The 15,555-nt window shown below is 40.4% G+C and overlaps 1 protein-coding gene across 1 annotated transcript in view; it reads right to left on the bottom strand.

Moving 5' to 3' along the window:
- The window catches only part of LOC122565403 (calcium/calmodulin-dependent protein kinase type IV-like), a 151,295-nt gene that overhangs the window by 88,800 nt on the left and 46,940 nt on the right, over nucleotides 1–15,555 (bottom strand). The window contains exon 2 of the mRNA XM_043721352.2: nucleotides 7,019–7,097. Within this exon, the coding sequence (XP_043577287.1) occupies nucleotides 7,019–7,097 (79 nt within the window). The remainder of the gene's footprint in view (nucleotides 1–7,018; nucleotides 7,098–15,555) is intronic.

The raw sequence follows: 15,555 nt of genomic DNA, 5'->3' as shown, positions 1-15,555 counted from the left end.
ATGGGAAGGGGTTGGGCTGGGGGGAAGGTAGCTAGGAATGCAATAGGTAGTTGAAGGTGGGAGGTGATGGTGATAGGTCAGAGGGGAGGGTGGAGTGGATAGGTGGGAAAGAAGATGGACAGGTAGAGCAGATCAAGAGGGTGTGCCATATTGGATGAGTGGATCTGGGATAAGGTGGGAGGAGGGGAGATGAGGAACCTGGTGAAATCAACATTGATCCCGTGTGGTTGGAGGTTCCCAAGGTGGAAGATGAGGCATTCTTCCTCCAGGCGTTGGGTGGCAAGAATCTGATGGTGGACGAGGTCTAGGAATTGCATGTCCTTGACAGAGTGGGAGGGGGAGTTGAAATGTTCGGCCACAGGGTTGTTTAGTCTGTGTGTTCGAGAGATGATCTCTGAAACGTTCAGCAAAGTCCTGTCTCCCCAATATAGAGGAGCTCACTTTGAGAACAACAGACACAGAAGATGACGTGTGTGGAGGTGCAGGAAAATCTCTGCTGGATGTGGAAGGATTCTTTGGGGCCTTGTATGGAGGGGAGGGAAGAGGTTTGGGAACAGGTTTTATACTTCCTGTGGTGGAAAGGGAAGTGGACAGTGGGGTGGTGGGAGGCATGGACCTGACAAGGGAGTCACGGAGGGAATGATTTCTGCGGAATGCTGATAGGGGTGGGGAGGGAAATATGTCTGCTGGTGGGGTCAGTTTGCATGTGGCGGAAATGGCAGAGGATGATGCATTGTATCCGAAGGTTGGTGGGTTGGAAGGTGAGGACCGGGGGAGTTCTGTCCTTGTTGAGATTGGAGGAGTGGGGTTCAAGGGAGGAGGTGTGAGAAGTGGAGGAGATGCGCTGGAGGACATCGCTGACCACGTGGGAGGCGAAATTGTCATCCTTGAAGAAGTAGACCGCCTGGGTTGTTCTATGGTGGAATTGGTCTTCTTGGGAGCTGATGCAGTGGAGGCGGAGGAATTGGGAGTAAGGGATAGGGTGAGACGAGGTGTAGTGCAAATAGCTGGGAGTTGGTGGGTTTGAAGTAGATGTCAGTGTTGAGTTGGTCACTGGAAATGGAGAATGGAGAGGTCAATGAAGGGGAGGGAGGTGTCCGAGATGGTCCAGGTGAACTTGAGGTAGGGTGGAAGGTGTTCATGAAGTTAATGAACTGTTCAACCTCCTCCCCAGGGGTACGATGTAGTACTGATACAGTCATCTATTATGCAAAAGAAAAGGTGGGGAATGGTGCTGGTGTAGCTGCGGAAGATGTACTGTTCCAGTACCTAACGAAGAGGCAGGCATACCCGGGGCCCATACAGGTGCCCATGGCTACGCCTTTAGCCTGCAGTCCTCACTTTCTCCTAATTTTTGAGTTAAGTCCCACTCCATCATTTTAGCTCATAATCCTGATTAATATGTTCAGTACTGCACATAGGGTGTGCTCTATTATAGAGATTCAAAACCAAATGTTTTATTTACAATATAAAATCAACATCCTGTTCACCAGTTCAAATGGTTCAAGTGGATTTTAAAGATCCTGTAGTATTCAAAGAGCAGGGAGTTCTTCCTTTGTCCAGAAATGTTATGCTGAACAGACACTACCCAAAAATGGGCCTATTCTTCTCACTTGTGGCATATAGCTGTACACAAATGGTTATTGTCTTTGTCTAAATAATAATAGTACTTCAAAACTATATTTGTTACATCAAGGAAAAATCAAATGAGATTATTTCTTTTTCACCTCCATTCTCTTTTGCTATCGTCTAGTTAGTCTCAGTTCAGCTCAGTTCTATTTTGCAGTCATAGCATCCGGAGTACTAAAATAGCATAATGTATCTTGTGGTTTTTGTGCCTGGCTTGGCTGTGGATATTTAATGTTCCATAAATATATTCAAAACTCAAGGGCCTGATATGGAAAGAGGATTTACCTAGCAAGATTGCAGGAAGGTAAAACTCAACATTTTCAATTGTGCAGCCTTATGCTGACTCAGATGCTTGGACAGTGGAAGTCAGGGAGAAAGAAAAATAATTTATAAATCTACGAGACTATGGTATTGAACTCTGGAAATCTACAGTGTAAAATATAGCTATTGGTTCATCAGCTCTACACTAACTGACAAGTAACCATCCAGCCTAATCCCACTTTCCAGATTTTGGTCCATCGTCTTAGATTAGATTAGATTACTTACAGTGTGGAAACAGGCCCCTTGGCCCAACAAGTCCACACCGACCCGCCGAAGCGCAACCCACCCATACCCCTATATTTACCCCTTCACCTAACACTACGGGCAATTTAGCATGGCCAATTCACCTGACCTGCACATCTATGGACTGTGGGAGGAAACCAGAGCACCCAGAGGAAACCCACGCAAACAAGGGGAGAATGTGCAAACTCCACACAGTCAGTCACCTGAGGCGGGATTGTTTTGTCGATTACAAACTTCAAATACATATTCAACTACTTTTTAAATGTTATAAGAGTTATAAGGAAGGACTTTCAGATGCTGATGACTCTGGATGAAAACATTTCCCCTCTAATTCACTCTAAAACTCCTGCCATATGTAGAAAGGGCTGACAAAGGGGGAGGCCATATTAGATTTGGTGCTAGGCAATGAGCCAGGACAGGCGCCAGATCTCACAATGGGAGAGCATTTTGATGACAGTGATCACAACTGCCATGGAGACATAGCCATGGAGAGGGATAGGAACAGACAGTATGGGAAGGTATTTAAATGGGGGAGGGGAAATTATACTGCTATTAGACAGGAGCTATGGAGTATAAATTGGGATCAATTGTTCTATGGGAAATGCACAACAGAAAAGCTGTGGCTCAGTGGGTAGCAAGGTCTCAGAGACAGAACATTGCAGGTCAAGTCCCACTGCAGACATTTCAGTTCAAAACTCAGTGTCGCACTGATGGAGCGTTCATCCTTCCGATGGGACATTGAACCAACATACGGTCTTCTGCCAATGCTGTTTAAGGAGCACTTGCTGCAAGCGCTGGATAACTTTGTCCCACTGAGACAGGCAAGGAATGGTAAGGTGAAGGAGAAGGATGACAAGAGAAGTGGAGCTTCTCGTCAAAAGGAAGAAGGAAGCTTACTTAAGGTTAGAACACAGAACGTAGAAAAGTACAGTACAGAACAGGCCCTTTGGCCACAATGTTGTCCTAACCTATGTATCCCTCAATTCACTGCTATCCATATGCATATCCAGCAATCGCTTAAATGTCCCAAATGACTCTGCTTCCACTACCACCACTGCGTTCACAACTCTCTGTGTAAAAAGCCTACCTCTGACGTCTCCTCTATACCTTCCTCCGAACACCTTAAAACTATGACTCCTTGTGGCAGTCAATCCTGCCCTGGGGAAAAGTCACTGGCTATTGACTCTATCCATACCTCTCATTACCTTGTACACCTCAATCAGGTCACCTTTCCTCCTCCTTCTCTCCAGAGAGAAAAGTCTGAGCTTAGTCAACCTCTCTTCATAAGACAAGCCATCCAGTCCAGGCAGCATCCTGGTTTTCTTTGCACCCTCTCCGAAGCCTCTACATCTTTCCTATAACAGAGCGGCCAGAACTGAATTCCAAATACTGTAGTCATAAATCCTATCCCTCAGAATTCTTTCCAGAATCTTGCTGACCACAGACGTAAGGCTGACTGGTCTATAATTGCCAGGGATTTCCCTATTACCTTTCTTGAAATGAGGGACAATATTCACCTGCTTCCAGTCCTCTGGTACGACTCCTGTGGAGAGTGAGGAAGCAAAGATCTTCACCAGCGGCTTAGCAACGTCCTTTCTCATTTCCCAGAGGAACCTAGGATAAATCTGGTCTGGCCCTGGGGACTTATCAATCTTAATGTTTGCCAAAATTTTCAGCATATGAACTTCTTCAATTTCAATCTGTTCAAGCCTGTTTCCTGGCTCCTCAAAGTTCTCATTCACAACAAGGTTGAGGAAGCAAGGATCTGGCACAGCTTTATAGGATTACAGGGTAGCAAGGAAACAACTCAAAAATGGACTGAGGAGAGTTAGGAAGGGGCACGAGAAAGCCTTGATGGGAAGGGTTAGGGAAAACCCAAAGGCGTTCTACACGCATGTGAGGAATAAGAGAATGATTAGAGAGAGGCACGGCCGATCAGGAATAGTGGAGGGAACTTATGCCTGGAATTTGAAGAAGTAGGGAAGGCCCTAAATGAGTTTTTTGCTTCAGTATTCATCAAAGAGAGGGACCATTTTGATAGTGAAAACACCAGTGACCAGATTAATAGACTTGAACAGATTGATATTAAGGAAGTGGATGTGCTGAAAATTCTGGGAAGCATCAAGATAGATATAGATCAGGGCCAGACCAGATATATCCAAGGTTACTACGGGAAGCAAGGAATGGGATTGCTGTGCCTCTGGTGATGATCTATGCATCCTCACTCTCCATGGGAGAAGTACTGGCAGATTGCATGGATGTGAATGCTGTTCCTCTGTTCAAGAAAGGGAATAGGGCAATCCCTGGGAATTAAGATCAGTAAGTCTTACATCTGTGGTAAGCAAGGTACTGGAAAGGATTCTGAGTGATAGGATTTATGATTGCAGTATTTGGAAAAACAGTTTGAATAAAGATAGTCAGCATGGCTTTGTGAGGGGCAGGTCATGCCTCACAAGTCTTATTGATTTCTTTGAGGACATGAGAAGTTGACAAAGGTTGAGCAGTTGATGTGGTGTACATGGATTTCAGTATGGCTTTTGATAAGGTTCCCCACGGTAGGCTCATTCAGAAAGTTAGGAGGTATGGGATACAGGGAAATTTGACTGTCTGGATACAGAATTGGCTGGCCAAAATAGGATAGCGAGTAATAGTGGATGGAAAGTATTCTGCCTGGAGCTCAGTGAACAGTGGCGTCCCGCAAGGATCAGTTTTTGGGCCTATACTCTTTGTAGTTTTTATAAATGACTTGGATGAAGAAGTGGAAGGGTGGGTTAGTACGTTTGCTGATGACACAAAGGTCAGTGTTGTTGAAGATAGTGCTGAGGGCTGTTGCAGGCTACAACAAGCCATTGACAGGATGCAGAGCTAAGCTTAGAAGTGGCAGATGGAGTTCAACCTGGGTAAGTGTGAAGTGATTCATTTTGAAAGGTTGAATTTGAATGCTGAATACAGGGTTAAAGACAGGATTCTTGGCCGTGTGGAGGAATAGCAGGCTCTTGGGGTCCACTTACATAGACCTCTCAAAGTTGCCACCCAGGTTGATAGGGTTGTTAAGAAGGCATATGGTATTTTGACTTTCATTCACAGGGGGATTGAGTTTAACAGTTATAAACTTTTGCTGCAGCTTTATAAAACCCTGGTTAGACCACAGTTGGAATATTGTGTCCTGTTCTGGTCAGGTTAATTTAGAAGGATGCAGATGCTTTAGAGAAGGTGCAGAGGAGATTTGACAGGATGATGCCTGGATTGGAGGTCTTGTCTAATGAAGAGAGGTTGATTGAGCTAAGGCTTTTCACATTGGAGAGAAGAAGGAAGAGAGGTGACTTGACAGAGGTGTACAAGTTAACGTGAGGCATAGATAGAGTAGATAGCCAGAGACCTTTCCCCAGCGCAGAAATGGCTGTCACGAGGGGTCATAATTTTAAGGTGATTGAAGGAAGGCATAGAGAAGATGTCAGAGGTAGATTCTTTATGCGGAGAGTGATGGGTGCGTGGATTGCACTGTCAGCGGTGGTAGTAGTCAGAGACATTAAGGACATTTAAGTGACTGCTGGACAGGTACAAGGACAGAGTCAAAAAAACCTGCAGCTCTGGAATCCAAAGTAGACAGGCAGGAAGCTGGAAGAACACAGCAAGCCAGGCAGCATCAGGAGAAGTGAATGTTTCAGATGTAACCCTTCTTCAGGACTCATAGTCCTGATGCCGTCCAGACTATCAGATGGACAGCAGTAAACTGAGGGGTGTATAGGTTAGATTGATCTTAGATTAAGATAAGTGCTCGGCACAGCATTGTGGGCTGAAGGGACTGCATTGTGCTGTATTGTTCTATGTTATCCTAAGTCTTTCCCCTTGGTTATAAAAAACTGGGAATAAGGCCTTTCTATCTGGACCCACATTACTTCAATTAGGACACTTCAATTAGGTCTTCCCTCAACTTCCTCTGTTCCAAAGAAAACTACCCTAATCTTGTCCAATCTTTCTTTCTAACTAAAGTTCTCTAGTCTCGGGAACAACCCTGTAAATCTCCCCAACACCATCTCTTGAGCAATCACATCTTTTCTTCAGTGCAATGACTGGAACTGCACGTCTCTTTCTGTTGCCAAATGCGTATAAGGTTTTATAAAGTTGCACCATAACCTCTCATCTTCCTTCAACTTGGTTAATAGAGGCAAGTATTCTGGATGCATTCTTGATTACATAATTTAACTGTCCAGCCACCTTCAGGATCTGCACTCCTCGATCCCTCTACTACAATACACTTCTAAATATCCAGTCATTTATTGTGTATTTCCTCACCTTATCAGTCTTCCCGAATTTGTTACCTCACAATTCTCCACATTGATAAGCTAATAAAATTTACAGCAATTACTGTGAAATGTTCTGAATCAGTGTAAAGCCAAGTATCTATCATTTTGTTCATCTCTATCTCAGAGAAATAGTAAACAATGTACTTCTCACTTACATTTAGCCATCTAGTTTCAGTTCCATACAGGCTGACTCCAAAATTGAAAGACCGTTATTCTCCATGTGTGCATGCCACACACAGTCCTGAAATCTGACAGTGAGATAGTGTTTGCTTCAGCAATCTCAGATCATAATATTACTCTGCTTTGTGATACAGGGTTAGTTATATACTGCAGCAACTCAGTATAATTACTTGGCTACAGGAGGCAATCACTCTGGAGGTGATTGCAAGACCTTGCTGCATTGACTGTCCAAAGTTTTGGTCACTAATCCTTGTGAATGTCAGTAGTAATCCAAGACCTGCAATCATTGACACTCCAATACAGTACAAGCACACTATCAGTTTAAATCTTTTACTTACTGTTTTCTGCAGGACCTTTGCAGCATATTGTTTCTGGGTTCGCTTTTCTTGACATCTGTACACAACAGATGTCGCACCCCTATGACAGAAAGAAAAGCCAGAAGAAAATAATCCCAAACCAATAAGAATCATTGTGCAGCCTCATTACAGTACAGCATTGTTTTCATCATTTAATCAAAGTTTATGAGCTTTGATTATGAGGATGAATTGCATATCCAATTTTCCATTGACAGGACAGGAACCAATATTCTTCACTTTTGAACACCAGAGACAAAATAAACATTTTCATGTAGTTCCCTGAAAATGGAACCCCATGTCATTTATTGCAGAGTTATATTCTATTCTCTTATCTTTCCCCCCAGAAATACATATTTATCAATTATTATTTGAAAACCAATTTCCAATGTTTCCATATTAAAAGATATTTTTATGTAATCCTTCCAACAGTTTAAATTGCATTTGTAACACTCTGCAAATAATGACTGATGTATCTGCGCGCAATTCTTTTGTCAACTATTTTAACGGAGATCCTAATTGTAAAAATAATTCAATATAAATGAGCCAACAGGTTCAGTGCTAATATTATACAATAATAATTCATGCTTTGAAATTTATGTATCTGAGAACTGTGGGAAGATGATGGAAAATGAGGTTATACAGTTAAAAATAGCAAACAAAGTTCAAATTGGGTTAAACTCAAGAAGTAGGACTTAACATAGTATAATCCATTTTTCATTAGTTTCAATTAGAAAACTAGACACCATGTGAATACTCACATACTTATATTATATTACTTATACTTTTTGACTGTATTTCACAAAGTACTCTGCCATTATATTTAAATATGAGACAAACATCTTTTTTTAGAAGTTTCCATTGGCTTTAAATCAACCTTAAATTAGACTTTGTGGGCTTAAAAAAAGTGCTTCAGTGATTGGTTATTAAGTGCTCCTGTCATTACAAAGCTATATATCAGCTCCTGCTTTGATAGAAAAAGTACACAGTCAGACTTTTATCCCTACTAGTAAGAGAGATAGAACACAAAAAATATTAAAGCAGAATTATAATAGCTGAAAATTATACTGCTAGCATTAAAAAGTCCTCGGCACTTCAGAGGCTGTATTTGATCTGAGTAATGTGTTTTGAGTACAGGTTATCATTATCAAGCCATGGGACAGGCAGTAAAGATTTAGATGCTTTAGCCATCTTGTTGAGACAATCTATGTAATTTAGAAGAACAGATGACCTGTACAAGGTTGGTGACTGAATAAAGGTTAACTTAACTGAATTTATATTGATCAAACAGTTCACCAAGTGCAGCCACCTACAACTGAACTTATTGCTTTATGTGTAATTAAAGATAATTCAGTGCTTGGGTATAAACCCAATCTAAGTTAAAGCAAGTTTAAACTTGGGTATCTGAAGTTTGAGGAGAAAGTGAGGACTGCAGATGCTGGAGATCAGAGCTGAAAATGTGTTGCTGGAAAAGTGCAGCAGGTCAGGCAGCATCCAAGGAGCAGGAGAATCGACGTTTCGGGCATGAGCCTTTCTTCAGGATTCCTGAAGAAGGGTTCATGCCTGAAACGTCGATTCTCCTGCTCCTTGGATGCTGCCTGACCTGCTGCGCTTTTCTAGCAACACATTTTCCGTATCTGAAGTTTGAGACTTACAATCAACATGAGTGTGGCAGATTTCAAACCCTATTAAAAGGGTGTAAACCTTGAAACTATACTTGCATTGACTTCTTATTGTGGTCTGCAAAGAAATTGAATGGGATTTTAGCTACATTGGAACTGCACCCGCATTTCTCAACAGTAGGTGAGGATATCAAACCATTCAACTGTGTGGGGTACACGAACGCTGGAGATATTTCTGTCATTACGAGTGGTCGAATTTCTGCACAAATGCTGTCAGACCTGTTGAGTTTCTCCAGCTGAGATTCTCTATACTTTCTGTTTTTATTTCAGATCTCCAGCATCCATTGATGTGCAAATAAAATATTCTCCTGACAATATTGCAAAGTCATGGCTCAGGGTGGAAATAATTGTTGCAGTGGGCATGATCTGACAGTTACACCAGAATCAAGATGAGCAGATTTTCAGTGATTCATTAACAGACTGTACCCCTACAAATTAAGTTACATAATGCACAGCTCAAGATGATGGTTGCTGCTCAACAATATTAAGCTTTTCTGCCTTGTGTTAAGAAAGTAGCTCATGTGATGAAATGTACAATCCTCTGTTCCACAAGGCTCATCAAGGATTATAAATAACCATGTATCCCATGAGTAAGATTAGCCACTTCTCCAAATATAATAGATAGGTTTTATCTCTGTATTCAGGTTATTCTTTGTCTCTGGTGGGATAGCTTAAACAAATTACACCAGGTCACTCCTTCGACCTGAATCAAGAACAATTTAATTCAGTAACTATACGAAAATCAGAGGAAGAAAAAGAGAGAAATCAGAGGTAGACAAAGAGAAACTAATGGGATAGTAAAAAGATAGTTTGAAAATGAAAGATTTGGAATGAGAAGGTGAAAGAGAATGCCTGTTCATGGAGGGATGCCCAAGAGTGTATCTTCTCAGGTCCTATTAGAATATATCACGAAATAATAGTGGAATATGCAAAGTGGAATCCAGGTACTAATTAGCATTTTTCATTCTGACAACTGTTTGTTTAGGGTTTATCCTTTAATGAGGCAACAATGCTAGTTATAGCCTTTGCCAAATGTGCAAGCTCACAACACTCAAATAGCACAGACTAGGGTAAATATCGGAGGATGACTGGAAGGTCTCAGCCAGGCCTTAATATTATTGTTGACCTGGCTCTTAAGAAGCTTGATTGCTTGCCCATCTTTTGGCGGGAAGTTAAAACACAGTTAAAGTTGGAAAGGACTGGTACAGGTTGAAAAAACTCCACAAAGACTGGTATCCTGTCACCGAGCCCCACACACAAAATAAATGACACTGACTCAGATAGCTCAGAGCAGAACTCCGGTAGTGAGCAGAACCTCTGCCACTCCTGTTTATCTTTGCCAGCCAGGGATCCCTGAATGGACCAGGTTAACAACCCCAATCAAGGAGCTCATATTCAATGAAATCCACCTGGCTGACCTTTTTACAATCACTGCACTGGTCTGAACTAGAATTCCATTTTCAGTGCAAGGTGGGGAGGGGTTTTGCTGAATCCATGATCCTTTAGACCAAATGTCTGCTCTTGGGAAGATTAGGAAACTGGAATGCCGCTGGCCTCAATTTTCAGGTCCCATCTGGCTCTGTTCCTGACCTTCGGCAGAGCCAATGAATTAAAACCTACGTCTCTGCCCACATTTTATCTGACAGTAATTCCCTGGAGCTTTATCATAAAACTCCACTGACTTGCATTTGTAATAGCTGTTAGGATGTGCGCACTCCTGGCCTTCAGCTCATGCAACTTTCACATCAGCCACCAGTCACTTAACAATCATACCAGTGTGGGGCACTGGTTGAAAATACTTTTGTCAGTGTTAACCTTCATTTTAACCTCACCAGATGTTTACAAACAATTCGTAAATCTGTAGGTATGCTACATCCTCTTATCAGGTGTATGTAGAAGAAAATTGACTATTATAGGACAAAAGGACTGAATTGCCTGGGCTTGAAGGGGCAGGCTGTGAGAGGTGAGCCCACATGTGCCCTGACACTGACAGTTTGTTTACCCTGCATTAGTATTAAAGAATGATTTGGGTCTTGTTAATAATCTAAGAATTTGGATCTGCTCATGTTTAGGACTTTAGGGAGGAGAGTGCAACAAATTTTCCTATATCTGATTCATGACATGTATTCTTTATTGGGCTAGTGAGCTGCAGACTAGAGCAGGTAGGTTGGCGGTGAAATGGGCTTGAAAATCAGTCTGCTGAAAAATAGCAGCACTCATGCCTCATTTGCATCAGTCTCAGCCATGGGAAATGCATACCGGTTTTTTGGGCTTCAACTCTTTGTCGGACAGCACACTTTGAGATGAGTGCGTGTTCCTTGTATACCATATATTGAATGCAAGGGAGGTCTGGAAAGCACGGAACAAACTGCAATTTTGAGGCTAAATTTCCAGGCCAATTTTAGTGTGGTTTCTTAAATAAATGGTTACAAATAACACTTCATTTTAAAGCCTTGGTCATTGTGAATGTTTTGCAATCAATATTTAGATTTAGCCATGGTATTATCCATAAGCAGATTTGAACATGATTTTGTAAAAACAAATCAACTGCAAGCAAGGTCTTAGGCTGGATAATATCATGATGGAAAATTATGAGGAAGGTTAAATAAGGGCATTTTGAGAATAATGCTTAAATTTTGCCTTCTGGACATTCAGAGATTTTTACTGAGAGCTTGGTTTGGTATTTCTGTTCTATTATCAACCAAAAAGCCATCTGGAAAATAAAATTAATAAAAGAAAAACAAGATAGTTAATTCTTATACTTCTGGGAATTGTTATTTAATAATATAATCTCATTTTGCCCTCTCTCTCTAACTAAATTTTCAGAACTTATTAATGTCAACTAGGCTTAATTCAAAGCAATTTTGCCTGTCAGTGAGAAACAGTGGATTCCAGCTCAACGCCTAAGCCTAATTACAGCTTGAGCTGATATTGTTGGATGTTGATATTTTCCAAAGGACAGAGTAAGAACCAACATCCTGTTGTGGTTGTTCATGGGGATTTTAAGTACAAAATCCTCATTAAAGAGATGGTGAATGTTGAAGTCATACAGGGATTTGAATATAAAAATCAGAATTTTGAATTTGATATGTTGCTTAATCAAAGTTAGCTGGCAGAGAGAGTGATAAGTAAAAAGAATTTGGCTCAGGTTAGAATAGGCCTATCTTGATGAGTTGGAGGTCCTGAAGAAGAGTGATACTGCATTCGAAATGTTATCTCTGTTTCTGAGTTTCTCCAGCATTTTCTGTTTTTGATTCAAATGTCCAGCATCCACAGTATTTTGCTTTTAGGTGATGAGTCTGACTTTATGGAGAGGATTCCATGAACCAAGTTTGGAAATTCACACTCCCTTGGTGCAAGCACCCAAAGTTTAGAACATAGAATTAGGAGTAAGCTGTTTGGCCTTTTGAGCCTGATACACCATTCAGCAGGATCATGGCTGATCCAACATTGGTCATATCCTCACTCCTGCCTTTCCCACGTAACCCTTGATTCGCTTTCTATCTATCTATCTATCTCAGTTTCTATGCACTATTATTCTCCACATATGCTCAAGGCATCGATTTGGACATTGGCAATCTGGCAAGCAGAGTTAAGTTTGAGCCATGAATCATCCCCATAAAAAAGATACATTTCATAGCACCAACAGCACAGAAATTGGTCATTTGTCCCAACTGATCTATGCTAATGTTTATGCTTCACCCATTCTACTTAATTACAACTTATTTGGGTAATTTTATAACCATTTTTCATAGGGGAGTAATTCTCTTCTGAAATATTAAGGTTTTTAGGATTAGTAAGGTTGTAATCTGATAGAAATCTTATTGGCAGAAAGTATTGATTTTCACTGTAGGGTATCTCTTCCTGCCAATCTTTTGAAGTTACGAGAAAACGTCCTAAATTTATTCACTTTTATTTTTATTTTAGGATAGCATTAGCAAATCATTTGCAGCTTCATCTGACTTGCTGAGTAGTATTTAATGTTGATGAGGGGGGAATGAGGTGCTGGTTGAAATCCAGTTGTGGAGGCTACATCATCTCCTTTGGGAAAGACCTGCTGGAATTAAGCATCCCTTATGTACCTTGGTGGTAAGCATTGGGCTTTCCCCAAGATTAAGGACATCAGAGGCTGAAACCTTGCCCCTTACCCGAGAGTTGTGGACCTACCAGAGGCTAGCAGGTGTGTACTACAGGTAGTGCCACTGAGGAGGCAGTGGCTACTGTCAGTAGTTTACAGGAAGAGAGGCATTAAATTAACAGGGATCCATGTCACAGATCAGTGAAAGGAGGATGGAGGTCACAGGAGAGGAGGGAGGGAAGGGTTGCTGTCAACAAGGGGTGGGGCTTGGCTCTTTATTGCCACTGTTGCCACTTCTGCAACCCATTCACCTTCCATGCCTTCTAATGCAGGGTCTCTCAATCAGGATTGCCTTTGAACAAGGGACCTCCTCAACTCATTTTTGCTTTTTAGGCTTCTACCATAACTAGGAATGAGACCCTTAAGTGGGTAGACCACCCAATTAATTGCCTCCAATGTCAGCTTTGGGGGAGAGCATTAAATTCTTTCCACATCAATTATCTGTTTGCACAACCTTATTACAGTACCACATTGTGTCTTTCGTGTATTACAAGACCGGTTCAGGTTCTCTGGAGTGTACTTAGTTTTGTCTTCTTGGGTTTACAATCAATATCAGCATCAAGTGACTAATTTGGAAGGTGCAAATGGTTCATTAACTTTTTAACTGCTAAATCAGACTGCAGTATACACAATGTAAAAAGACATGAGTGTATTAATTGAAAATCAGCAAAATTAATGCCCAAAACATCTCTAAAGTTCACCAGAAGAAAATACTAGACTCTGGATCAAATAGTAAATCAAGTGACATCAGTGCAATTGAAAAATAGTGCAGGTCAAATTCTATTTTTACTTTTCAAGATTCCTAGATGTTTACGAGTGCTTTCCACATTTTTTTCACAAAAACTAAAAATCAATTATCTTGGTGTTAATTCAGATAATCTGCCTAATTTTGTTGCTTATAAGTAATATCTATTTGCCCTTAACAAATAAAGAATCACAACTTTGCATTCGATGTAAAATAATGTAATAAATAATCTTGTTGGGAAGTTTGGGTACAAAATATGGATTTCAATTGCCTTCATGTAATATGGAAGTACAGATTTTGTTTTGTATAACCAAAGTGCTGGAGAAACTTAGCAGGTCTGGCAACAATGGTTAAGAAAGAAACAAACAGTTAATGTTGCATGTCCCATGGTTCTTCTGTGGAACTGAGCAGGGCTGGAAAATGACAATATTTATGTTTTTGACAAAAGGGTAGGAGGAGTAAATGGAACAGATGATGAGGGCACCCAGAGCAAAAGATAAAGGGAATGCTATTAGTAGTAAAGGACAAAGTTAAAAATCACACAATACCAGGTTATAGTCCAATAGGTTTATGTTGAAGCACTAACTTTCGGAGTTCTGCTCCTTCATCAGGTGGTTGTGGTAATAAAGGAGATATTTTGACCCAAAATAGGTATAAGTGAAATTTGTGGATAGTCAACAATAGATTGGCTTTGCTGAGAGCAAACCCAATGCAAATGACACTGCCAGTGGAGGAGAGGTGTGTAATCAGACTAGAGAATAGGGTTTATGTTCTTTATGCTGTTGAACTCAATATTGTGTCCTGAAGGCTGTAAGAAGCATCGGTAGAAAATAAGGTGCTGTTCCTCCAGCTTCAGTTTCACTTTACTGAAACACTACAGTAGGCCAAGGGCAGAAATGTTAGCATGGGAGCAAGAGAGTGGATTGAAATTTACCTGATAATTGGATAAGTTGATTTTAAAATAATATAATTTATGCTCAACATGATCTCAAGTACTGTGATTACTTCCAGCTAAATGACTACATAAGATACATATAATCAGGCCATTGACGCTATTAAATTTTCTTCATGACCTTCTACAATATTACATCTTGTTTAATTCCTTTTTAATGTGCTCTTAAACTTTAAAAATTGTTACTTGAACTCAATGATTTGTAGGCTTTTGTTTTAAATCACCCCCAAGGTAACTTTTCGTAAACATTGCAAATCCCAGTTGTATTTAGTTTGCAGCAGCTAAATGGTAGGAATCTCAGTACATAATATGTAATATTCACAGATGCTGAAATGACTGTGAAAGTGGAATGAAATATATAGAGTGCTACATCATAATGACATTATTTCTTCCTTTTTGGAACTCCAACGATAATTGCTAACTTTAATACAATTTCTCTGTTGAAAACAGATGATGCTGCCATTGGCCGTTCATTACCTGACTTGCTATTGTATCTCTTATCTGTATAAGTATAGGTAACAAATATCCCTTGCCTTGAGTTTTGGTAAAGCAAATCTGTCCAATTATTGATATTGTAAGAACATTAGTTTGAAGGTCATTACTCGCCCTAAGGTATTCTTCAATGGAACATGTGCTGATAAGGGGAGCATCCAATAAAATACTAATGACTAAATGATTCAATTTAAATTACATACCATCAATCCATACTCTGCAATTGTGCTATTTGTTTATGGATAATTATGAGAGTTGGACTGTAAAAGGGAGGGAAATGCACTTTGGGTGATAAACAAATGTAAAATAGATAAGTTTACAGCTGATCTGCAAATTATACTACTATCTGCATTTTCAAGTGATAATTGGCTAGTATAATTTTATAATTTCAATATTTCTGTTAAGGGAGACATGATGAAAAGGCTTTTAGTTCCGATGAGTGCAAGATGAAATTTTAAAGGATCACAACAATTTATACAGTGATTTTATAAGTAAAAAACTTAAGTGAATAAC

The sequence above is a fragment of the Chiloscyllium plagiosum genome, unplaced genomic scaffold (genome assembly GCF_037043375.1).
Source record: "Chiloscyllium plagiosum isolate Xiang-an unplaced genomic scaffold, Cpla_swu_hap1 HiC_scaffold_28, whole genome shotgun sequence".
Taxonomy (NCBI): Eukaryota; Metazoa; Chordata; class Chondrichthyes; order Orectolobiformes; family Hemiscylliidae; genus Chiloscyllium; species Chiloscyllium plagiosum.
The sequence above is the reverse complement of the archived record's forward strand: the minus strand, read 5'-3'. Positions and strand labels throughout refer to the sequence as shown.